This window comes from Myotis nattereri (genome assembly GCF_964212035.1).
Source record: "Myotis nattereri genome assembly, chromosome: 3".
Taxonomy (NCBI): Eukaryota; Metazoa; Chordata; class Mammalia; order Chiroptera; family Vespertilionidae; genus Myotis; species Myotis nattereri.
In genome coordinates this window covers 85,223,329-85,249,745 of record NC_138077.1, presented here as the reverse complement: position 1 = coordinate 85,249,745, position 26,417 = coordinate 85,223,329, and the positions used below count along the sequence as shown (strand labels likewise).

Genomic DNA, 26,417 nt, shown 5'->3' with positions numbered 1-26,417 from the left:
CTGGCCATGGACCATGTGGGCAAATGCAGGAGCATGAGAGTCCTGCAAGCCAGGAGCAGGAACCAAGAAGCAAGAGAGCAAACTCCTTTGCTTAGGAGTTTAGATATCTCAAATCTTCCTATACTTGCAGTGGTCACACCTATCCTGGCCAATGACCTGTCCCCAGGTGTGACTGACAGGCAAGTAAGTCCCTTCCCTATTTACCCAGACTTTATTAGGCATGCCTCTAGTATTTGGCCTTTCCTTTGCCCCTTTCCAGTTACTCATAAGAGTATATTACAACTAGTTAATACCAACGATATCATTATTCTTGTGTTGAAATTTATATATATTGTAGGACTAGAGGCCCGGTGCATGAAATTCATGCACAGGAGCCGGTCCCCTCAGCCCAGCCTGCACCCTCTCCAATCTGGGATCCTTCGGGGGATGTCTGACTGCTGGTTTAGGCCTAATCCCGGGGATCCGGCCTAAACCGGCAGTCGGACATCCCTCTTAGAATCCTGGACCACTGGCTCCTAATTGCTCACCTGCCTGCCTGCCTGGTTGCCCCTAACTGTCCCCCCTGCCAGTCTGGTTGCCCCTCACTGCTTCTCTGTTCTGGCCTGATCTCCCCTAACTGGCCCCCCTGCCAGCCTGGTTGCCCCTAACTGCCCCTGCTGCTGTCCTGGTCACCCCAACTGTCCCCCCTCCACTAGCCTAGTCCCTCACTGCCCCCCCTGCCAGCCAGGTTGCCCCCAACTGCTCCCTTATGCTGGCTTGGTCACTCCTAACTGCCCCCCTGCTGGCCTGGTCACCCCCAACTGCCCCCCTCTGCTGGCCTGGTTGCCCCTAATTGCCCCTGCTGCCGGCCTGGTTGCCCCTAATTGCCCCTGCTGCCAGCCTGGTTGCCCCTCACTGCCCCCCTCCGCCAGCCTAATCACCCACAACTGCCCCCTTGCTGGCCTGGTCACCCTCAACTGAACCCTCCCCCCCGCCAGCCTGGTCACCTCTTACTGCCCCCCCTGCTGGCCTGGTCACCCCCCTGCTGGCCTGGTCACCCCCCTCTGCCAGCCTGGCTGCCCCTAACTGCCCCCCCTGCTGGCCTGGTTGCCCCCAACTACCCCCCTCTGCCAGTCTGGTCACCCCTAACTTCCCCCCCTGCTGGCCTGGTTGCCCCCTACTGCCTCCCCTGCTGGCCTGGTCACCCCCAACTGTCCCCGCTTCTGGCCTGGTTGCCCCTCACGGCCCCCCAATGACCTGGTCGCCCCACGCAGCCTGCTGTTCAGTTGTTTGGTCGTCCTTCACTAACCCCCCTGCCAGCCTAGTCACCCCACGCAGCCTGCTTGTTCAGTTGTTTGGTTGTCCCTCACTAACCCCTCTACCAGCCTGGTCATAGGCAGCCATCTTGTGAGGGTGTGATGGTCAATTTGCATATTACCGCTTTATTATATAGGATAAAGCAAGTAGTCAATGTCAGCATTATTAGGAACTATAGTTTTCAGCATAAGAAAAAAGTGATACAATTTAAGAAGTTAAGTAGAATGTGGTAATATTTGATTAAAAATGGGAAAATTAATATTGGCTCATGATTTAAATTTTTCTTTCTTAAAAAAACTACACCCCTCCCCTCAGTTTTGTCCACTGAAAAGGTCTAGGAAACAATGGCAAGTCAATAGCAATAAAAGTTCATAGCACCCAGATTGTGGTCTTTAAAACACACACTTGTTCCTCACTGAAGGAACAAGGGCTCCTTAGGAAGATGGATGATTCCAGGTATGAAATATTGTTTCTTACAAAAAAGCAAGAAGATATCAAAGACTCTGGAAGTTGTACAGGAAGAACACAGAAGCCAACACCATGGGGACTCCCACTGACCAAATTGTGTAATTTTGAGCCTCAAAAATAACCCCCCTCCCACCACTCAATCTTCAGTATGGGCAGTGTGAAAGGCAGCTGATCAATGTTTCGCTCTCACATCAATGTTTCTTCTTCTCTCCCTCCCGTTTCATCTTTTTCTCAAAATATCAATGAAAAAAATCTTTAAAAAGTAACTATAATAGAGTGAAACATGTATTTTAAAAACCTATTTCATAATTGTGCGCCCCACAAACCAAAGAAAGCAACTTGATCACGTTTGGAGGTTGATAGAGCATCAATTTATTATTATGAAAATTAGGAAATGAAGCCAAAGGATCACAGGTTTACCTCGACTTTTCTCTAAATTGCATTTAAGTAAGAGTAAGCAGGTAGTTGATGAAAGCTTACTTTTTAGCAAAAATTCGGCCAGTAAATGCAAAAGGAATATAGAAATAGAAAAGTCATATTTTATAAGCTCTTACAAAATAATGGAATTTAGCAAAGGTCATCAGTGGATACTAAATTCATTAGATGGAAGTATTTTAGCTGAATCAGGCTGACTTCAGCTGACTCCAGTGATCCATCTTACATCACTAAATGGTACAACCAGAGGCCTTCAAAGTAACCACCATGTGGATAATTTTTAAAATATACATTATTTATATATATATATATATATATATATATATATATATATATATATATATTGTTGATTTCAAAGAGGAAGGAAGAGGGAGAGAGAGGTAGAAACATCAATGATGAGAGAGAATCATTGATCAGTTGCCTCCTCCACAACCCCAGCCAGCAAACCAGACATATGCCCTGACTCGGAATTGAACCTTGACCTCCTGGTTCATAGGTTGACGTTCAACCACTGAGCCATGCCAGCTGGGCGATGTGGATAATTTTTAAAAATAGGTGATAAGGGTTCATTAGATTTATTGTTCTATATAATCATTAAATAATATATTTTCACCTGAAATACCTATCAAACCTAACCTAGACAGCGTGTTATTAAACTGTTTGACCTCTGCCATCTGATAGCAAATTGTGTTATTTTGTGATAACTCTTTTTTTAAAAAAAAAAACTTGTTTTGGTCTGGCTGGCATGGCTCAGTGGTTGATTGTCAACCTATGAACCAGGAGGTCACAGTTTGATTTTCAGTAAGGGCACATGCTCGGGTTGCAGGCTCGATCCCCTGTTTGGGAAGAGCAGGATGCAGCGGATCAGTGATTCTCTCTCATCATTGATGTTTCTCTTTCTCCCTTCCTCTCTGAAATCAATAATAATAAATATATATATATATATATATATATATATATATATATATATATATACACATATATATGTGTATATATATATAAAGAACTTTTGATGTTTTTCACTTTGTTGTTTCCCAGTTTGTTTCTAATTGAATATAATGTTCTTTATGTGCAGTGCTATGCAAAGTAAATGAGACAGAAGTGGCTCCACCTCTCCATAAATTGCATGATTTATGTGGACACATTCACACACTGGAAATACAGATGAGCTCAAATATTACAAGCTCAGAATGAACATTTGAGTATTTAAAACAAGACTATTTCGTATTGTCAGAAGATAAGGACATAAGATAAGCGTATTTGCATCATGGTGCATGTATTTTAAGACGATAAAGACATAATGTGAAAATTAGAATTGACCGCTGAGGGGTACGAAACTAGTCTCTTTCTATCTTGTTGGCCTATTGACGTATTGCTTGTTTTCTTAACCTACCTGACTTCTCTTTCTTAGGTCAGTTCTCACGAACTTATTTTAGGAAAAAATGGTGAAATAAATTCTGTAGTACTCTCTTAAACCAGTATATTCTGTAGTCAATAGGTTTAAAACTTTGGGATGAGAACGTGGTGAAAGTATCTTTAAGTGGCTGTCTGATTATACATTTGCTATAAAAACACTTTATTTATATCTCTGTAGGTTGGCAAATAAACAAGACAAGGAAGGGGCTTTAGGAGAAGCTGATGTGATTGAATGTCTGTCTCTGGAAAAAATGGTCAATGAACACAAGTGCCTATGTCAGATAGTAAGTGTTGGGGTTTGTTTTCCTTTCTTCCCTGTGAAATATGTTCAGTAGAACTTAGTTTTTGTAAAGGTGAAAGGCAATTAGGTGGCAGACAGCTAACAAAATAATGTGTTAGTGTTTTGAAAGAACTTTTTTTTTTTACCCAGGAAATCGCATTCTCACTGTTTTGTTGCTATTATTTTATATTGTAATATTTGTTTTCTGCTTAGTTGTTATTGACTTCCATTAACTGTCTTTTGAGATTTCAAAGACTCCAAATTTGCTTTTTGTTTAAGATATTGCTGACAGGACTTGTAAGCTATACAAACACGTCTTGCTATAATTCTTAAAAAATATATTTTTATTGATTTCAGAGAGGAAGGGAGAGGGAGAGAGAAGAAACATCAATGATGAGAGAGAATCACTGATTGGCTGCCTCCTGCTTGCCTGCTGTTGGGGATTGAGCCCACAACATGGGCATGTGTCCTGACCGGGAATCAACGAACCGTGACCTCCTGATTCACAGGTTGATGCTCAACCACTGAGCCATGCCAGCCAGGCAAATTTTTTAAATGGTAAAGAAAACATATAAATACAAAATTTAAACATATGAGAGGTTTGCAATGAGTTTTGAAAAATCTTATCAGGAGAGTTATATAATCTTAAGAAAGATGGGCAGAAGATTTAAGTATTAATTCTGGCTTCATAAGATGGACATTAAGACTGTCAAACTTAAAAGATGTTTACTGCTATAAATTCCTTAAGGACTGGAAGTTTGATTTTGTCTTCCAGTGAGTTTGTTTTAATTGGCACTGTTGACTTCCTGTGTTATAGTATCTCTCATAGCTTACAGATATTGTACTTGAAATATTTCAGCTCCTATGTACTAATGTTAGTGGTCATTTCAATGGTCTGTTTTGTGAGTTAAATAAGCAGGTGCTTTATATCATTAATTTAATGGGTTAATTTTGATTTACCAATAATTATACTTAATGGTTTTTGAGTAGATTTTTGTGGAGAACTTTCAGTTTTACTGTTTAAGCCAAATAAATTGGTGTTTTTCAGGAACCTTGTTCAGCAATCTTGGGATCTGGAAAGAAAATTGACAAGTCCATTAAAAAAGGCCTTTATTGGCTGCTAGATATCATTGCAAGAGACTTTGATGCCTTAAATGAACGCATCCAAAAGGACACAACAGAACAACGTGCTCTTGAGGAACAAGAGAAACGAGAAAGGGCTGAACGAGTGCGAAAATTACGAGAAGAAAGGTAAGTAGATTAATTTTATACCACAGTGCATTTGAAACATAAAAAAGAAAACAAACAAAAAAACCACCACAATTTTAGGAATAATTTATTAGTTCTGTCTATTTAGTTACTTTTTTGTGTCTGAAGGAAGACACTATACAAATTTTCTGTTTTTATGGATCTTTCTCTACACAAGTTTGGGTGACAGGATTCTACTTTTCCTGGTGGTATTAGGGTAGTTAAATTTATTCCTTATGTGTTTATTATTTCTAAGATTTAAAATTTCTATCTCTTATGAGTACCTTTATTGCAGTGGTTTTCGATCAGTATGCTGATTTTGCTTCTCAGAGGTCATTTGGCAGTGTCTAGAGACATTTTTACTTGTCACAGCTGGGGATAAGGTGGAGTGCTACTGGCATCTAGTGGGTAGAGGCCAGGAAGCTGCTCATCAGCTAGTGCTGCACAGGACAGTCCCCTACAACAGAGAATTATTGAGTCCACTGTCCATTATTGAGAAATGCTTCTTTAGTCTCAGCAAAGACAGAAGGCAAGCTGATAGTGGATCAATCAACTGAAACAAAATCTGATCTTCAACACTAGTTTTCTCACAAAATAAACTAAATTATACTGTCTCAGGTTTTTTAAATATATTTTTCAAATTTTTTTCAAAGGGACCTTTCAAACTAAATTTAGTGAACTTTGAATTAAAAAACATTGATTTCATAAATTCTACCACAGAATCATCAGTGCAGGAGCTGCCCCCTGGTGGTCAGTGTGCTCCCACAGGGGGAGCTCTGCTCAGCCACAAGCCAGGCTGCCGGCTGCCAACACAGTGGTGGTGGTGGGAGTCTCTCCCGCCTTCCTCAGCAGCGCTAAGGATGTCCGACTGTGGCTTAGGCCTGCTCCCCGCTGGCAAGTGGACATCCCCCGAGGGCTCCTGGGCTGCCAGAGTGATGTCTGACTGCCAGCTTAGGCCCAATTCCCTGGGGAGTGGGCCTAAGCCAGCAGGTGGACATCCCCTGAGGGGTCTCAGACTGCAAGAGGGCACAGGCCAGGCTGAGGGACCCCCGTCCCCCGAGTGCACAAATTTTTATGCACTGGGCCTCTAGTTTCTAATAATCTTAATGCTGTGAAAAAGTACTCATATTTGATTAAAAGTCAAATTTAGTACTTTATCCCAAGATTTCTCTTTCTTTTCTCAACTAGATAGTTGCATAATAGGGAAGGGGAGAAATCAAAAGATATTTAAGTGAGCTCTTGCAAGATCTAAAGTTGTCTCCCATCTAACTAAGAAATACTGGCCTTCCATGTCCTCTAACATACTTGCAGCCTAGTAGACATGAACCCACTAAACTGCCCCTGGTGGTGCCTTGGTGAGGTATTCTCTTACTCTGAAAGGAAATCCTCTGATTACAGGTATCTTTCATTTAATTTATAGGTAGGACTTAAAGGAAAGAAATACTTGTAGTGATAACTCCCCATCGCCAAGTGCTCAATAATATGAGCAGATCATTTATCTAGGATCTCTCTTGATACTGATATAAGGTTTTAGTTCATGTGAGAAATTTGGTATTCTATCCTACTGTACATTTTCATGATATAAAGCTCAGTTAACCAATCGTTCATGTAAGTCTACCTTTTGTATACTTATAAAAATAAAATATATGGCCATACTTTTCTGAAGACTCCTTTGCTTTTTTTTCCATTAAGAAAACAAAGAGAACAAAAAATAATGAGTTGGATAAAAGAAATCTGATATTAGTCATTTCCCCCATCCCCACCCCACCCCCAAGTTCTTACCTTTTCCATAAAGATGTTCTAGGTCATGTGATGGTAGGCTTTTCTAATACCCATTCCCCTTTCCTCCTTTCTCCCAGCCATGCTACGTGTGGTCTAAGACCTCTCCCGTTGAGCACAGTCTCCATAATTAAAAGTAAATTGGCATTTAGAGAGGAGTTATTAAAAAAAACAACCTTTTTACTTCATTAAATCCAATCTAATAGATTCAGGTATTTTTGAAAAACTGTAAAAAATTTATTCTTGGTATCTGAAAATAATACTAAATACCTGAAACTGCTTACTAATAAATTAGTAATATTAATAACATTTACTGTCCTATAAGTATGTTCATATACAGTGTGCTTTCACATATATTGCTTTAGCTGAAACAACCCTATGAAGTAGATATTTTTATCCACATGGGAAAACTGTCATTCAAAGATCCAGGTACATGTCCGAGGTCAAAGAGGTCATAAATTGCAGCCCTCTAAATCTTGGCTTGCTAGGTTCAGAATGAAAGGATAGATCTTTCCATCAGAGGACATAATTAATAAACGTCATAGCAATGAACATTCACATTGCTGTACTAAACCTGCAGCCCAGTTGCAGATCTACGCTAGTCACCAGCTAATTGTTTTATAACTTAATTACTCTTCATGTATGGGGTAACATTAACTAAAAGTCACAGAGATAGTAAATGTTTCAGTAGTAACAAGTATGGAATTACTTAATATAAGTGATATAGTGCAACTTATCTTTATGGCCTCTTCTATTATGCAAAGCAGCAGTCGTTACCTAGTTCATATATGGTAAGTAATTTGACACAGCCCTTCAGAAGAGGGTTAACAAGAGGACTCATTTATCTGTTAACATCAATGAAGAGGACAGCATTGGTTTGGGATGGTAATTAATAAATTGCGAAATACAATAAATAGCACATAGGATAATTAATGTGCACTGTTGACATTAAGAAATCAGTCATAGGGAATGTTATTTTTGTCATTTCTGTCTTTTAAAAATTCAAATGAATAATCTTTACACAGGGGTAGAGGCCTGTAAACTGCATAAGGATTTCTGAAAATCAGTAATTTAAAGCCATATCCAGATGTTTAAATTACTAAATTTAATAGCCTTAAACCTATTGCAAGTGTTCTTAAACATGGTTCAGCATTTTCTCAGGAATTACAATTTTTTCCCCTCAAACAATAGAGAACAAAGAGAGCGAGAGCAGGCTGAACTCGATGGAACCAGTGGTCTGGCTGAGGTGGATCCAGAGCCAATTATTGTTAATCCTTTCCAGCCGATAGCAACTGTAATCATTGAGGTATGAATAGTGGCACATGTGATTTTTATATCGTAAGTTTTAAAGTTGGCAGGGAATTGAGAAAGGAGGTAGGGAGGTAGAAATAACTGTTTTATCATAGACCAATTATTTCTAAAAACATTAAGTGGGAGGGACAGGTTAAGGTTTGCTGCTTTTTCATCCTCTTCAAATTTATCTTTGGATCTAGTATAAACAGGAAAGGTGACTTCAGAATTAACTGAGAATGAAAATGAAGGTTGAATGTAGCAACTGTAATAGTTACTGTTCTGATAAATCGTTTTTTTGGCATTTATTTCAGATAATAGTAATATATTTACTCTTATTTATATTGTCTCTTTGTCCCTGTATTGCTGTTACTGTCATCTCTTTACAGTAATGTTTAGATGCATAAATGAATTTTTACTTATTTACCCAGGATACTTAAGAGTGTTTGAAATGATCATAAATTCTATATGTAAATATGATTTATTTTTATTTTAATTATGAGAAATTTTACCAAAATTAATTTGTAGATTATAATCATGAAGAAGTTAAGTGTGTGTGTGTGTGTGTGTGTGTGTGTGTGTGTATGTCTGTATTTGTGTCTTTGTTTTCATTTTCGACAGAGACTTTGCGTTAGACCTACTTTAATTGCCCTGCTTCAGCAGCCAGGCCTCCTCAGAGGCAGAGCTTCCTCAACTTCCCCTCCATTCACCAGAGCTTAATGTGGCAGTTGGTTTGTTGGTCCCACTGCCTGCATGTTCTCCATTCCTCTTCCCCTGTCACTGCCTCCTTCCACGCAGGTGCTCATCTGGAAAGGTGGATGATTGTTTCTTCCTGGGGCTGCTGCTGAGGAGGGAGGCAGCTCCACAGGTAAGAAGATGATTGGATAATTTTGGTATTGCTTTATTTTGCAAATTAATTATCAATATGAACTATTTGTACTTAAGTTGCTTAGGTACCAGAAGGTTAATGGTACTTAGTTTTTTTATTAATCCTGTTGCATTTAACTGTGTGCTTTTCTAAGTACAGTAAAGTTGTCTTAATAACTTAAACTCTCCTTTTGTCTCCATCCTATTAAATATTATTTTTGTCTTTTATGCTCTTTAAAAATATTGATGAAGAGAGAAATCAAGTTTGACTTTTAACTTTGAAACATTTATTGTGTGTGTAATAAAGCTTACCTTGTAAATGATGACCAATTTTATAATACCACTAGAGGCCCAATGCACGAAATTCATGCAAGGGGCTCGGCCCTAACTGCTGTGGTGGCTTGCCTCAGCCCTCCCAGCCACTGCTTCCTCCGAAAGGTCATCCAGAAGGTCGTTCGGTCTAATTACCATATTATGCTTTTATTGTTATACATCAGTGGTTCTCAACCTTCTGGCCCTTTAAATATAGTTCCTCATGTTGTGACCCAACTATAAAATTATTTTCATTGTTACTTCATAACTGTAATGTTGCTACTGTTATGAATCATAATGTAAATATCTGATATGCAGGATGGTCTTAGGCGATCCCTGTGAAAGGGTCGTTCGACCACCAAAGGGGTCGCAACCCACAGGTTGAGAACCGCTGTTATACATGGTTACTTAGAAACGGCCTTAGTACTTCTACCGACATTGTATTTTTCACTGATTAAAGATGTAAACAATATCTTATATTGAAAATCCCTGAATTAATTAGTGGCATGGGGAACGTGCACTTATTATGCTGTTAAGCTACAATAATTTTAAGAAGATGATCAGTAAATATATGAAACAAATGAAAACCAATTACTTGTAGTCTATTTTATACCAAGTATATTTTCTTTTTTTTCCCCACACAATTTCAAAATGTGGTATTTTAGAGAAGCACCTCACATTCCTTTTATTTTTTTTTTTTTTACCACAAATAATACAACTGGTGAGGTATTGGTTCTAGAACAGAGAGATTAATGGAACATTGATAAACATTCAATAAACATAATTATGACTGAACCATTTTGTATAAGATAAAGGTGACTTTTCAAATGTGGAAGAAGAGGATATTGAGACCACTGAATAATCATTTTGAAAAATGTAAAATTAGTAACACTGTATATACCAAATTAAACCCTAGAAGACTTAAAGGTATTTTTAAAAAGTAAGCCTTAAAAATACTAGCACATAATATAAACATTTGTATATATGTGGAGGAGAAAAAACTTTCAAAGCAGGACAATCAAACCACAAGTCAAGAAATAAAAATAGATAGATCTTATTATATTCATTTTTTTTAGGAGCTTTTCTACAAATTTACAGGCAGTGACCAAACCCTAATGAAAAATATTTGAGACACATAGGACAAAAAAAAAAAACACCCTTAAAAATTACTATGAAAATAATGATAATCAAATAGAAAAGTGTATATTGGGTTACCATGGGTAATTCCCTAAAGAAAAAGAAATATGGCAATAACAGTATTTAATAGTTCACCTTCAAAGTGATAAACAGTATTGAAATCAGTATGTTAATCCCACACTAAGGTAAAAACATTAGTAACATTTATTAGTTTCAACCTTTTGCCTAGAATGTAAATTGACTTCAGTTTTTCTGAAGTGAAATTTGTAGTGTGTCACATTTTAAAAAATGTGCTTACCCATTACCAACAATTCTAGTGTTAGGAATTTATTCTAAATAACTAATTTAATAGTTGTGTTTTTTTAATAGTGAAAATTGAAAGTAACCTCTTAGCTCATTGATTATGAATTGGTAAAATAAGTTATGATATAACCATTCAAAATGATAATGTAATTGGTGAAAGTAATCATAGCTAACATATATGTCATTTACATAGCTAATATTTTATGAGGTGTCAGGCACTATTCTAAGAAAAATATATATATATTCTTAATTTAAAACTTTAGTTCTTTTTTGTTTAAAAACAAATAATAAATATGTATATATTAAGAGAAACAATCTATCACATTTGTGTATGTTTGTGGGTGGTGTATGTCTGTACGTGTGCGGTTAGGCAAAGAGAAACATCTCTTAGTGATTATACACCAACTAGTGGTCATCTCTAGATTATGGAATTACTGGTAGTAGTTGTTTCATTCCTTTATACAATCTTTTTTCTGAATGTTTGGCAATTAGTATGTTTCAGTGATGTTTTTAACAAATAGTTTTTAATGGAAATATCACAGTTCCCTGAAGGTACAGAAAGCTCTTGGATTACTTCATTTTTCCCTTAAAATTATCTTAGATACAACTGTTATATTAAAGATGATTTATTTCATTTTTGTTAGAATGAAAAAAAACTTGAAAGAGAGAAAAAGAGGCAAAATGTGGAAAAAGACTGTGATGCTTGCCCCCTGAGAAATAAAATGGAGCGTGAGCAAATGGAAACACAGAGCCAGATCAGTGACAGTAGCCAGAAAAGCAATGAGTTTGCAACCGTAGAAAATTATAATGAAGCATTAACACAGCAGTTGGAGAATGAAGAGACAGACCAGCCATCATCAGAATCAGGTAAATCTGGTTATTAAATAAAAAAGATATACATATATAACTTAATTATACTTCTTTCACCTGTCATTATTTTCACACACAAAATTTTTTTTTATCTGCAAATGCAGTATTTATCATGGTTTTCTCATGGTTTTTACTCATTAGTTTGCTAACATGTTTTTATTCATGATGTCTTAAAATGTACTCTTTTGTAACTTGAATTTCAGCAGAAATTTTTAATTTTACTTTCATAAATTTGGAATATAGCATAGCCCAGGAATCATTGGAATGTATTAAATACCTTTAAGCCTTTTTGAGGTTTTCCTTGTTTCTTTTTAAGACTGATAATGCTATAATCAGCCTCACTTTATTTATTGACATGCTATTTCTGTAGGTTGCAAACATAATTAGTTGAACATTCTAAAAGTCTTATCACATAGTCATTTTCCTGTTATTTTAATATCAAAAAATTTCAATTCATAATTATTTTTCTTTTTCTCAGTAGTTATGTAATTTAACAGGAAATTCATGTCTTTTGGTATCATAAAGACACAGCCTGTGTCTGGAATCAGACAACCTGGGATAGAACCCTGACTTTTCCATCTACTAGTCCAGTGGTCAGCAAACTCATTAGTCAACAGAGCCAAATATCAACAGTACAACAATTGAAATTTCTTTTGAGAGCCAAATTTTTTAAACTTAAACTATATAGGTAGGTACATTGTTATTAACTTAATTAGGGTACTCCTAAGGCTTAGGAAGAGCCACACTCAAGGGGCCAAAGAGCCGCATGTGGCTCTCGAGCCGCAGTTTGCCGACCATGGTACTAGACACATGCTATGTTATATGATGTTCTTCAGTCTTCCTCATCTCTCAAATGGAAATAAGCATCATTTTTAGAGGGATTTTAGGATTACTTATAGTAAGAATAACTCTACAATGTTCGAGCATGGGCCTGACACATGGGAGCTACCTAATTAATTAGTTCCTTTCCATTCCTCGTTAGCGGTATGGTTCCATTATATATGAGAATTTTTATGTAGTATCAAAAAGTTTATAAAAATAAGATTTCAATCTTGAGGTATAGATTAGCTAACATGGGTGTTTTGCTATATAGCAATAATTGGATTTGAAAGTTATACTTTTTGTAAGTTTGGATGTATTATAAAAGTAAATATATTACTCATAATTCTGAGGTTCTTGAATATTTTCAGTTGAAATTTCTCATGAAAAATTATTTTTTAAAGTGTCTATAGACGGTTATGGCATTTAAAATCATACATCTTGTCTGTGGCTGTGCTGAGACCCCACCTTGGATCATGTGGTCTATCTTGTATACTCTTTCATGACCCAAACTGCTGTCCATCCTAAAGTACCATATCATTATGGAGGCTCTCTTTCCGTTCTTCTAGCTGTAAAGCTTGCAGCTCTAATTATAGAAAGATGTCTTTGTTTCTATCTGGAGTAAATGTGTCAAATTACACTAACTGATTTAGAAAATATGTTTCTAAATATTGTTGTATTTCTCATTGCTTTGTAGGTTTTGTAGATGTTGACTATAGGGTGTCCCCCCAAAATGTATACACACACTTTGAGTAATTATAAAGGCAGTGTTTATTAAAATACATTTCATTTTCAAAATTGAGCTATCAGCTGTTACAGAGTGTATACATTTTAAAAAGTAATTTCTTAAGTAATAGATAATTCCCATGTTAGAAAATATATAGTATATAAAGTAAGTTTGGGATTGTCAATGAAAATATTTCAGTAACTTTAATGTTTGTTTATTTAACGACTATGCCATCTTGACTTACATTGTTAAAGTCTACATGTTAACAGCATACACGTCCTTAAAATGTAATTACACTGTAATTATTTTTTTTCAAAGAACACAAGTTCAGTTCTGCAAAGTCTAATGTGGGTTTTGATTATATATATATTTGGGCATACCTTACTTATTTGGGGGTTATTTTAATGGGTAATGTGTTTAGATTTGATTGGGGTCTTTTTCACACTTCAAAGAATTATTTTGGACTATTTATACCTAGAATATATTATATGAACTTTCTTTGTATTCCGAATAACTTCTTTTAGAACTTAGAATACAGGCTTTTGTTATTGGTATCATATTCATTAATTATTTAATAAGGAAACATTAATAGCTTAATTCTTAGTAAAAGCAAGTTCATATTTCATTACTAGTAATAATTTCAAGGTTGAATTGAAGGTATATTTCTATGGTAATAATATCAATATTCTAGTTTTGTTCTTAATTTTTATTATAGAAGTTTAATTTTCCCAATTCCATGTTTCAATTCTGTAGATAACAGTAAAAAGAAAACGAAGAAACTGCGAATAAAAAGGAGTCACCGTGTGGAACCTGTGACTACAGATGACTCTGCTCCTAAGAGCCCAGTACCCCCCCCGCCGCCCCCTCCGGGTGAGTAATTTAATATCGATACTGAATTTATACAATTTATACTGCTTTAAACAATGAAGAAAAAGGAAGAAATTGTGTAGTTTTTATTCAGTATATTCATTATCTTGTAAATTTGTGAAAAGTTAGAGTTCTTTGCTCTCTTTTGTTCATATTTTATCAACATAAGTTGCCTATTGCTTTTTTAACAATAAAAAAATGTAAAATTTTGTAAAAAAAATAAGTAAAAATTAATTAAAAAATCTTACGCAGGCACTTCCTAGAATGGATTCAATCTTATTTAAAATATCAGTGCACAGATGCTCAAAGGAATTTAAGCTTATTGAATGGATGGCTAATATGAGCTTTTAAAAAATTGCATCTTTCATCCTGAAAGTAAACACTTGAAACCAACATATGTGAATTTTTCCATTATATTTTCAATTTACATACTGACCTTCTAAGTTTGTTATGAGAATTAAATGGAATACTGCAGGTAAAGTCCTGGGACTTATTAGCTGCATAATATTTGTAATTTTTCAGCATTAGACACAGAACCTCGTATACTATAGGTGCTTAATAAATATCTAAACATATATGTTTATAGTGTCCTTTTAGCTCAGCCAGAAGGCTTTATATGGTAACATTTTCCTTTGAGAATTATTTGAAGACTCATTTCTAGCATTCCATTTAATAAGTAAACATTTCTTATAGCTTCTGATAGCGGTTACAACAATAGCCTAAGGTTATTTATGGTAGTAGTGAAGATGATTGTATTTTTAACTGAAGGCAAATAAAAATTTAAAGCAAATGTTATCAGCCTATAGTGATATTTTAAAATAGAAGTAATTTAAAATGGGATTATGGCTATTCAGTACTGTGTCATTCAGTATATATGAATTGACATTAAATGTTATATACATTCCTGTCTAGGGAGGGATCCTCTCAACCAAACTAAAGATATATTATTTAACAGTGTTTTAAATGTTTTTCTTTTTCTTTAGTTGGCTGGGGAACCCCCAAAGTCACTAGACTTCCAAAACTTGAGCCTCTTGGTGAAACACGTCATAATGGTAATGCAAAAGGATCAGTTTTCAAATATCTGTACATATTACATTCACTTTTCTTTACCTCATTACTTCAGCAAGCTTTTATTTTTGGAAGCCTTTCAAATCCACAGCCATCCTTTTTCATTATACATCTTCTTTTTCTATTTAATTTTTTTATTCTTAATGCCCCTTTGCCTCTAAATAATTTGAATTGATGTTTACCTTAGAATACAGAGATAAAAATGTTTATCCATTATTTATTTATGTAAATAGTAATGGATAGGGAAAGGCTTTACAGCAATTTAAATTAAATAGACATTAAAATTATAGTGCTTACAAACTGCATTGTCTTATATGTATGTACTCAATATACTGAATGACGTCATATAATTGTTCTTCCTCTTCTTCTAATAAGACACCAACCTGCTGAATATTAAAATGAAGTAAAAAGATCAACACAGTTGTAGAATCAGACTAATCAAAGTATACCAAATAAACTTCAGCTAACTAGAAAGTTACGAGGGCTTTATTGCCTCAAGAAAGTAATTTTCTTTAGATGAAATTGACATAAGGTATAATCTAGCCAGCATATGGCATTAGAACTCCACAACTGGAAAACTAGAGAAAGGGCCTTTGGGAGTAAAGGACTGCCTTGTACCAGGCAGAATTTCTGATTTTAGACCATCAGCCCAAATTCTTTCAAAGATACATTTCTGGAATGCAAAAAGGATAATATATGTATATTATAGCTCAATAGATTTCTCCATCAATAACATCCAATTTGCTTTTTTATTTGTATTTATGCTTTTATTTTTTTATTTTTTTTATTAAGTTATTACATATGTGTCCTCATACCCACGATACCCCCTCTACTCCCCCCCACCACTCATGCCCTCACCCCCCTGTTGTCTGTGTCCATTAGTTAGGCCTATATGCTTGCATATAAGTCCTTTGGTTGATCTCTCTCCCTTACTCCCACCCTCTTCTACATTCCCTATGAGGTTTGATGGTCTGATTGATGCTTCTCTGTCTCTGGATCTGTTTTTGTTCATCAGTTTATGTTGTTCATTATATTCCACAAATGAGTGAGATCATGTGGTATTTATCTTTCTCTGACTGGCTTATTTCACTTAGCATAATGCTCTCCAGTTCCATCCATGCTGCTGCAAATTGTAAGAACTCCTTCTTTTTTACCGCAGCATAGTATTCCATTGTGTAGATGTACCACAGTTTTTTAATCCACTCATCTGCTTATGGGCACTTAGGCTGTTTCCAAATCTTAGCTATGGTGTATTGTGCTGCTATGAACATAAGGGTGTATATATATCCTTTCTAATTGGTGTTTCTAGTTTCTTTTTTTTATTTTATGGAATTCAAACTTTATTTGTAGGTAGTAGAGAACCAGTGAAAAAATTTTGAGTATCTTATTTTTTTAAGTATCTCATTATTTATTTTAAAGTAGTAACTCCATTTCTAATGTAGAGACAGTGCTAGCAAAATGGAATTTTTATTTTTATGTTCTTTTTTTTAAATTTTGTTTTATTGCTTAAAGTATTATAAAGAGTATTACATATGTCTCATTTTTTTACCCCCTTGACCTTCCCCTGTCCTCCCCTACCCCCCAGTGTCTTGTGTCCATTGGTTATGCTTATATGCATGCATACAAGTCCTTCGGTTGATCTCTTACCCTCCCCCCGCAACCCTCCCCAGCCTTCCCACTGTAGTTTGACAGTCTGTTCCATGCTGCTCTGCCTCTGTATTTTTGCTTATCAGTTTATAATGGTCTTTATTATCCATAAATGAGTAAGATCATGTGGTATTTTTCTTTCATTGACTGGCTTATTTCACTTAGCATAATGCTCTCCAGTTCCATCCATGCTGTTGCAAATGGTAAGAATTCCTTCTTTTTTACAGCAGCGTAGTATTCCAATGTGTAGATGTATCACAGTTTTCTAATCCATTCATCTGCTGATGGGCACTTAGGCTGTTTCCAAATCTTAGCTATGGTAAATTGTGCTGCTATGAACATAGGGGTGCATATATCCTTTCTGATTGGTGTTTCTGGTTTCTTGGGATATATTCCTAGAAGTGGGATCACTGAGTCAAATGGGAGTTCCATTTTTAGTTTTTTGAGGAAACTCCATACTGTTCTCCACAGTGGCTGTACCAGTCTGCATTCCCACCAGCAGTGCACGAGTGTTCCTTTTTCTCTGCAACCTCGTCAGCACTTGTCATTTGTTGATTTGTTGATGATAGCCATTCTGACAGGTGTGAGATGATACCTCATTGTCATTTTGATTTACATCTCTCAGATGATTAGTGACTTTGAACATGTTTTCATATGTCTTTTGGCCTTTCTTCTGTCTTCTTTTGAAAAGTATCTATTTAGGTCTGTTGCCTATTTTTTGATTGGGTTGTTTATCTTCCTCTTGTTAAGTTGTATGAGTTCCCTGTAAATGTTGGAGATTAAACCCTTATCGGTGATAACATTTGCAAATATGTTCTCCCATGTAGTGGGTCTTCTTGTTGTTTTGTTGATGGTTTCCTTTGCTGTGCAAAAGCTGTTTATTTTGATGTAGTCCCATTTGCTTATTTTCTCTTTAGTTTCCATTGTCCTAGGAACAGTATCAGTGAAGAAATTGCTTCGGCATATGTCTGAGATTTTGCTGCCTATGGATTCCTCTAGTATTTTTATGGTTTCCCATCTTATGTTTAAGTCCTTTATCCATTTTGAGTTTATTTTTGTGTATGGTGTAAGTTGGTGGTCTAGTTTCATTTTTTTGCATGTATGTCCAATTTTCCCAACACCATTTATTGAAGAGGCTGTCTTGACTCCATTGTATGTTCATGCAATTTGCTTTCTGATGACTCTGTTTACCTAATCTAGAGTTTGGTTTCCTACAGAGACCCATCTATTAGAAAAAAAAAAAGTCAGAATTGTAATCTTTAAAAAAGCTTTATTGTACTATATAATTTGAAATTGTATAAAATACTTTTATTCAAAGAGTATATAAATATAAATGTGCTCTTTGCTTTCTTTTTCAGAATACTATAGGTCAGTAATGAAATATTTCTTTAAAATATTTATTTTCATGTCTAAAAACAGAAAAGTTTGGCCCTGGCCAGTAGCACAGTTGGTTAGAGCATGATCCTGATATGCTAAATTTATAGGTTCAATCTCCTGTCAGGGCACATACAAGAAGTAACCAATGAATACATAAATAAGTGGAACAACAAATTGATGTTTCTCTTTCACTCTCTCTCAAAATCAATAAAATAAATAAATACAGACAGAAAAGTTTGTCGTTAGGCTATATCAGAATTACAGTGAAATCACATCTGTTTGGTTGACTGACTTTACATCACAATGCTTTTATTGACTATGATAGGTTAGTTCCTATTTTATTATACTCTGAAATTATGTAAATTAAAATACGTTCTAATGTGAATGTGTAATTGGAAACACAAATATAATGTATACATTATGTGCAACTTTTTATTAAATGAAGTAGAGATTAATGTATAATCCAGAGTTAAGAATTTACTCTATGGTTGTCTTTTAAATTTATTCAAGTTTTCTTTGAGTTTGATTGTGATTTTCTCCCATTGCTTCATCTGTCAAGTCAGATCTCTTTTTATTTTTTAAGGTATTAGTTGGCAAATGATGAATTGTGTCCGAAATATTTATTTACCATAACTGTTTGGTATTTTTATTATTCCTTCTCTACATAGATTTTTATGGGAAGCCACTGCCTCCGCTGGCGGTGCGACAGAGACCAAACGGTGATGCTCATGACATGATCTCATAACCAAGTTGCATGGATGAGCTGCCTTAATATCAGCAAGATGACCTAGAAGACCTTCTTTCTCAAAAAAGAAAACCCCTGTACATTGATGACTGGGGCAAGATTACCATAGCAATTCAGCAATGAGATTGACAACCAAAGATCTCACTGATCTGATAATTACTTATTCATGTTGTTCATGGTTTAATAAAAAAAAAAAAGGAAGCAAAAAGACCAGCAGATGGGATGAGCATTATGTATCAAATTAGCAGGAGTTAGTATTGACTCTGGTTTATACATCCCCACTCTTGGGCATATTCCTGAAGGAAAACCTTTCAGAAAAAGCCAGTGGACTTTGCACACTTTCATTACTATTTGTTTAATAGTCTTTATTTCTGTACCGTAAACCTTTTTTGTAAGATACATGTGCATGGAAGAGGAACTCTTGGGAATTTATAACCTAAATTTTTAACTTTTTATATTTTTCTAAAACTTTTGTTTAAGAATTTTATTACTATAATATTGACAGTATACTTTTCTATAGATGCTTTGTTTAAATTGTATCTGGAAAATACAGTTGGTATACTGGACAAACATTAACTATACAAAGGATATATTTATATGTTTTGAGGTATGTTTTATAATAGTATTGTTCTTGAGGTATACATACTAATTTGACCTAATTTTAAAATAATACTTTTTAAAAATAGATTCTCAGATCTCTATTCTAACAAATTATATTACTTGAAAGCACTACCCAAGCAGAAAGTTCAATTTTTTGTTGTTGTTTTCTTTGATGATGATCCTAATAAAAGAGACTTGAAAAATGAAATTAAAAGGTTATGTGAGATATTATTAAAAGTCCCAATAAGCCCCTCTTTAAAAGATAAAACCCTTCCAAGATCATTTCTCCTTGTCACTCCTTTGTCTAACAGCAGCTACAGTGACTCGTAGGTTATTGTAATTCTTTAGTGCCTTGAAATTAAAGGCAAAAAGACCGAAAAGCTATTGAAGTTTCAGAAACTTGTGTTTCATAACAGGGATATACTTGGGTACTAAAGCAAGAATGAAGAAACAATTCCAAAATAATTTTTATAAATAAATAATTCCAAAATAATTTCTCATTTTAAAATAATAGCATTTCTCTTGCACAGAAGAATGGCATCTATAGGATTCTTTATTTGTCTGGCTTTTAGATGTATGTTTTGAGGAGTAGATTCATAATGTTGCATTTAATTGAAAGCACATATTTCTGTCACGGTAAAAATACTACAAACGGTATGATTTCTAGATAACCTTGTCAAAATTGGTTAACTTGGTAACTTGTACTGACAATAATATGAGAAGTATGTTGAAGGCAGTTTAGTGTGATTATTTGAAAGTTTTACTTGAGAGCATCACCATTTATTTGCATTTTAAACTTCCTGAACTTTCATTAATCAGGTCACTTATTACTCGAGTCAGCTTTTTTGAGTTTTGTACATGGAACCCACCTAGCATTCTACTTCAGATATAAAATTCGTAACAACCTAAATGTGATAGGCAGCTGAAATGAAAGGAAAATCAACACAAGGAGACAGATATAAATTTTAAACTGGATTTTAGATAAAAAACTCACTTGTATATCTTTTTGGTTTCTTTTGTAACGTTTACATTTCTTCATTTTAAAAAAAACTAAACTCATACTTTTGCCATCTTTTTAAAATTCATCTAATTTGAGAATAAATGTTTTTTTAAAAAAAATTTGTGGTTACTGTAGTATACAATAATCACTGAGCCCATTTAATTAAAATAATTTTGAAATTAAATATTTAATGAAGCAGAATTCATGTTTTATATATCTCAAAAATTAATTTGTATTCTTAAAGGATTCTAAAAATACTTTAAAAGAAGTTTTGTAAATCCAGGTGGCTTTTAACAGTTAAATGTCTATTTTGTTATATGCTGCATTTTTATTAACATACCATAAATTATGGCAATTTCAACAATAAACATAATTTATATTAGTATGCTGTTTTTTCTTATCATTTGATAAATTTAAATTATTTCTTTGAGATAATAAAATAATAGAAAGCTTTTAAAATATAATTGTTGAAAGACATTTTAGTCAATAGATTAAAATAATTTTTTGCTATTTTACATGGGAAAAATTTGCAAAAGGTTTCATATATGTGGGAAATAATTTAAAGACAGTTAAAAATCATCTTATGATTCTCTATGATTTGATGTCTGTCATTTGTTAAGTTAAAGCTACTGACCAAAAGATATGTTTTTACTTATATGAAAGATAATTCTCTATGCCTTTATATGTAAAATGCATAAATAACATGTACAATCCTATATAATAAAACCCTAATAAGCAAATTGACTGAATGGCAGAACGGCTGTCGGAATGATCAGTCACTATGACTTGCACTGACCACCAGGGGGCAGACGCTCAACACAGGAGCTGCCCCCTGGTGGTCAGTGTGCTCCCACAGGGGGAGCACCGCTCAGCCAGAAGCCAGGCTCACGGCTGGAGAGCTCAGTGGCAGTGGCAGGAGCCTCTCCCGCCTCTGCTGCAGGTGGGAGGTAAGGAGCGAAGGGTCCCGGACTGCAAGAGCCCCAGACTGCGAGAGGGCGCAGGCTCGGCTGAGGGACACCCCCCACTCCAGTGCAGGAATTTCATACGCCAGGCCTCTAGTATTGTATATAATTGATTTCAATTATAAAACGGTATGGAAACAACATTAGAAAGAAGTGTTGCAAAATGCTAATAGTATCTGTTTTAGAGTTATTGGTTGTGTTTTTTCCTCAAATTTTCAAGCTAATTTTTATAATTTTGCTTACTTGTATAATAGGAAAGAAAATTTGAAATTTTTATGCAAGTTTAAAATTAAATACTCGTTTAAGTGTCATATGAAGGACTATATAGAATTCACTTAATATGTAAAACTTCCTGTCAGTAGCTCAGAGACATTCAACTGTAGAATATGCCAGTCAGTATATTTGCAGTTGATTTCTTACTAAGTGTTCTTTTACTAAGACAATATTTTAGTTTACTTGGTTCTATATGCCAAGCTATTTATATTATTCAGTTTCTCCCATTCCACACTAAAGAAACCAATGCTTCCAGATAGCAAAAATTTATCAAAACTGAAACTGAAGCTGTAACTTATAAATTGTAATACCTTTTGCTATAAGTTTTTCTATAAGAGGAGTTTATGTTGCAAATCAAATTCTGTTAATAGTGACTATTTAATTTACCAAGAAATAGATTCCAAAAAAAGAAAAAATATATATAGTCCAGCTCATCCAAAGAACAAAAAATTCAGATATTTCAAAATGCATATTAAAATGTATAAATTAACAAAATAGTGATAATCCTATAGCTTGTGGAAACAGAAGACTAAAAGCCCTCTTTTGGGAAAAAAATAGGAAATCATAAATGAATTTCCTTTAATAAGGGGATTAGCTTATAATTAAAGGAAAATCAGGACAAAAATCATTTGCATGTTTAGAACCTGAGTTGTAAATTTCTTCTGTGTGCTGATGAGGAAACAGAATATATGAGTTAGGGAATGAACGAGTGGTCTTCAAATTTTATAATAATGCATCCCTTTCAGTAAGCGTTTTGAGTAGACCGGGTGACCTAAATAACTGCAATTTATTTTCTCATAATTCTGAAGTCTGGAATGCCAGGTCAAGGTGTAGGCATGGTTTCTTCTGGAACCTCTCTTCCTTGGCTCACAGATGGCCTCCTCCCTGTGTCTTCACATGGCCTTGTCTCTGTGTAGGTTCTCCCCTCGTGTCCAAATTTCATCTTTTTATAAGGACTCTAGTCAGATCCACCCTAACGACCCCCTTTTAACTTAATCATCTCTGGAAAGACACTTTTCCAAATATGTCACATCCTGAGGGACTGGGCGTTAAGGGCTTCAACATATGAATTTTGAGGGGATACGTTTCAGCCCGTAATCGTTATATGCGCTGGTCTATTGTACTTCATACATATATCCCCCTAAACATTTTTTAAAGATTAGATAAAATTAAAATACAAGTTATTACATTTACTTCCCACTCTCAGTGGGTTGTCTGCTGGGATTTGTACACATGGCATTGGAAGCCTAAATTGAGAGCCTCAGCTAACTAGCTGCTCACCTGAAGTCCAAGTGCCTGTAACTATGCGTGGTTCTCCTGCTTGATGGCAGGTGTCTCCTGTGTTTTCCTGCCATCTTAATGTTCTTTTTTAAAACAATATTTTTATTTATTTCAGAGAGGAAGGAAGAGGGAGAGAGAGAGATAGAAACATCCATGATGAGAGAGAATCATGGATCGGCTGCCTCCTGCAAGTTCCCCACTGGGGATCGAGCTCACAACCCGGGCATGTGCTGTGAACCGGAATCGAACCTGGGACCTTTCAGTTCTCAGGCTGATGCTCTATCCCAGGGGTGGGCAAACTTTTTGACTCGAGGGCCACAATGGGTTCTTAAACTGGACCGAAGGGCCGGAACAAAAGCATGGATGGAGTGTTTGTGTGAACTAATATAAATTCAAAGTAAACATCATTACATAAAAGGGTACGGTCTTTTTGTTTTTTAGTTTTATTCATTTCAAACGGGCCGGATCCGGCCCGCGGGCCGTAGTTTGCCCACGGCTGTTCTATCCACTGAGCCAAACCGGCCAGGTTTAATGTTCTCTTAATGTCAGATTGTTTTACTATAAAGTCTATCTTTGCTTTTTGACACATAAACCTCTATATAAACATGAAGTTTTTGGAGAGATGTCTTATGTAAATATGAATATCCATAAACAGTATAGGAGTCTATGAAGTATACTTATTCTGAAACATTTCTTAGATAAATGACTTAACAATAAAATTGCTTAAGATTGTAAAAAAATACTTTTCTGTTTAGTAGTAACTTATTAAGATGCTGTATTCTAGAAAGTGAATATGCTTTGTAGCTTAAGCATATTCACAGTGCTCATCTCACTTCTTAATACCATATATTTTTTCACGACCAAATCTAAATTTATATTTAGATTCCTGGAGAACTTGTTTAAATAAATAAAGTTTCAAATCACATTAGTGGTAATAACATTTACCTGTTTACATGGCCCTAAGATTTGCACCTATAGCCTACACACCTACACTGATACTTTGAGTGTCAAGGGTCTCAAAATCATGATGCTCATTAAATATCAGGGATCACATTAAGCACTGGTTTTCTCTTAGGCTGCTGATTGCTGTTACAAGGGAGCAGCTGAAAAGTAGCATTTAAAGAACAAACTGCAGCCCCTCACCTGAGAGCCGGTAACACCGCCCCTAGCACAGGGGAGGGGGCCGGTGTGTGGGTCATTTTGAACTTCAGGCATTTGGTATCAGAACGTGATAACCATAAAAATCATGATAGTGAAAATGCACAGCAGCAGCTAACATTCGAGCGTTTACTGATTCCTAGCCTTTGCGCTAAGCGCTCTACTTGTTTATTTTAATCAATTCGATCATGTAACCCCCATTAAAATTAAAAGATTACCCCATGGGCCATCTCTAGGAAATGTGACATTTCTCTTTCACCTTATCCATCCTTTTATCCTGAGTTCTGCGTATCTGGGCTAACAGAGACGAAATGAGATTTGGTAGATTGATTCGGCAACTAGCTTCACCTCTGAAAACATTTAAAAACAATTTTTACGGAGCCCCAAGAGCACAAAAAAAGTGGGCTCAGCGCGCGGCCGGAGTTCTAACGCGGGTCCGCCCAGGGACCCCGGCCACGCCCCCAGGGGTAGGCTCCGCCCCCTCCAGCCGCGGTTGGAAGGAACTCCGCGAGTGCCTCTTGCGGGACCTAAGCCACTTTGGCGAGATTTCGATAACGCTGGCAAAGCAGTATCTCGCGAGAAGGTGAAAGTACGTCAAGGAAGGAAATTCCGGCGAAACGCCGAAGCCGGGCGCTTTTGGTTCCCTGGTGCTTTAGATGTCGGACGGTGGAGACCTCTTGTTTGGCATCTCCTGGCGGGATGATGTTGGCCCGGGTGAGGGTCGGGCCGGACGCTTATGGAAGGGCCTGGGCGGGGCCGGAGGGCGCTGGGACTCGGGAACTGGGGGGGTCCCCGGGTTTCTCAGGTTTCACTGTCCAGAAGGCTAGCTCGTGAGCGCTGCCCGTGGTGTTCGTCCAAGACGCACCTCCGCCGCAGGTAACCTGTGCACCGCGCGCGGGCTGCAGGACCTGCGCCGTCGGCTGAGCTGGATGGCGGCTCCTCGGGGGCGGGCGCCCTCCGGCCCGCTCAGCCTGGCAGCGCAGAGAGTGCCGGTTACTTAGTCGTCCCTCCGTAAGCCTTTCCTGGACGCGTAAATGAAACAATTGCAAGGAAGTCTCCGAGGAAACCAGAGTGACTTTTCTTCTAAATGAACTTTATTTCGGAATAACTACATTTACCAAAAAGTTCCAAAGACAATACAGACTTCCCACATGCCTTTCGCCCAGTCCCCCCTAATGTTAACATCTGAAATGATGACCTCCGTGGGCTTTCTGTGTTAACAGCGCTAGACTCCGCTTTTGCCCTTGCTGTACATCGGAGCCGTAGTCGACCGGAGAAACACTTTTTAAAATCAGGAGCCGAGCGCGGTAGTACAGTTAGCTCGTGTGTGAGGTACTGCTCCCATTGCAAGAACTGGTGATTATCTGAAGTGCCCTTAAGAAAAAAGCCTGCTAACGTGGAGGTTCAATACATGTGTAGTATCAAAGGTGTGTCAGCAGCTTTTTCTTATCGTCATAGCTGACAGCAAAACCAGAGAGGACGCTTGCCAAGCAGCTCTGCAAAGTGGTACTGGCCCATTTTGACACACAGTATTCCGGAGAACTCGGAGAGGCCTGGAGCGCGGCAAGGTCAGTCAAACGCACCCCTGAGTTACTCAGTTCTGGCCAGAGAGTAAGAGAGGAGCCGTGGAGGGGAGGGCGCCGTGAGGACTGAAGGAGAGGCGTCTAACCTTGGCCGGATGCCTCCTGAGGCTGCGGAAGGGGAGAGCCGGGGGAGGCGGGTCCGTCTCAGGGGCACGGGCAGGGAGGTGACAGCCGCGGCGACAGCACACACGGGTGGTTACGCCCTTGCCGTCAGCAGTTGCTTTGATCTCTGACTCAGGCATGCCCTCCAATTTGACAACATTAGCTATACTGTAACAGAAATCCCTGTTAAGCTTTTGAGGATGTTTGACCTGTTTCTGAAATCCAGAAGATAATACAGCACATCTTTAAAGCCAGCACTGCTTTATCTTTGTTAAAGTTTTTTTTTTTTGGCAATCTTATTTCTTCCCTCTGTATGGCAGCGATGTTTTGAACACACGTGGGAGCTTGCGCACACGTATAGACACAGATTCCTTAAATGTATCATAGAAAACAGATAAGCATTGAACCCGTAGAAGTAAGTGAGGGAAGTCTGATTTGTGTGTTTAGTGAGTTTTTCCTTTTTCGGGATGTGACTCTCTGGGCTCTTCACACTGAGCCCTTCGCTTA

The 26,417-nt window shown here is 36.7% G+C and overlaps 2 protein-coding genes across 2 annotated transcripts in view; both read left to right on the top strand.

The window, feature by feature from the left end:
* ARL13B (ARF like GTPase 13B) overlaps positions 1 to 19,749 on the top strand; it is an 85,428-nt gene extending 65,679 nt beyond the window's left edge. Inside the window, exons 4-10 of the mRNA XM_081086295.1 lie at positions 3,794 to 3,899; positions 4,944 to 5,146; positions 8,114 to 8,228; positions 11,476 to 11,698; positions 14,001 to 14,117; positions 15,098 to 15,166; positions 18,875 to 19,749. Coding sequence (XP_080942421.1) covers positions 3,794 to 3,899; positions 4,944 to 5,146; positions 8,114 to 8,228; positions 11,476 to 11,698; positions 14,001 to 14,117; positions 15,098 to 15,166; positions 18,875 to 18,951 — 910 coding nt within the window. The 3' untranslated portion in view covers positions 18,952 to 19,749. The remainder of the gene's footprint in view (positions 1 to 3,793; positions 3,900 to 4,943; positions 5,147 to 8,113; positions 8,229 to 11,475; positions 11,699 to 14,000; positions 14,118 to 15,097; positions 15,167 to 18,874) is intronic.
* Positions 19,750 to 24,822: 5,073 nt separating this feature from the next.
* NSUN3 (NOP2/Sun RNA methyltransferase 3) overlaps positions 24,823 to 26,417 on the top strand; it is a 71,699-nt gene continuing 70,104 nt past the window's right edge. Inside the window, exons 1-2 of the mRNA XM_081086754.1 lie at positions 24,823 to 24,939; positions 25,684 to 25,793. Coding sequence (XP_080942880.1) covers positions 24,925 to 24,939; positions 25,684 to 25,793 — 125 coding nt within the window. The 5' untranslated portion in view covers positions 24,823 to 24,924. The remainder of the gene's footprint in view (positions 24,940 to 25,683; positions 25,794 to 26,417) is intronic.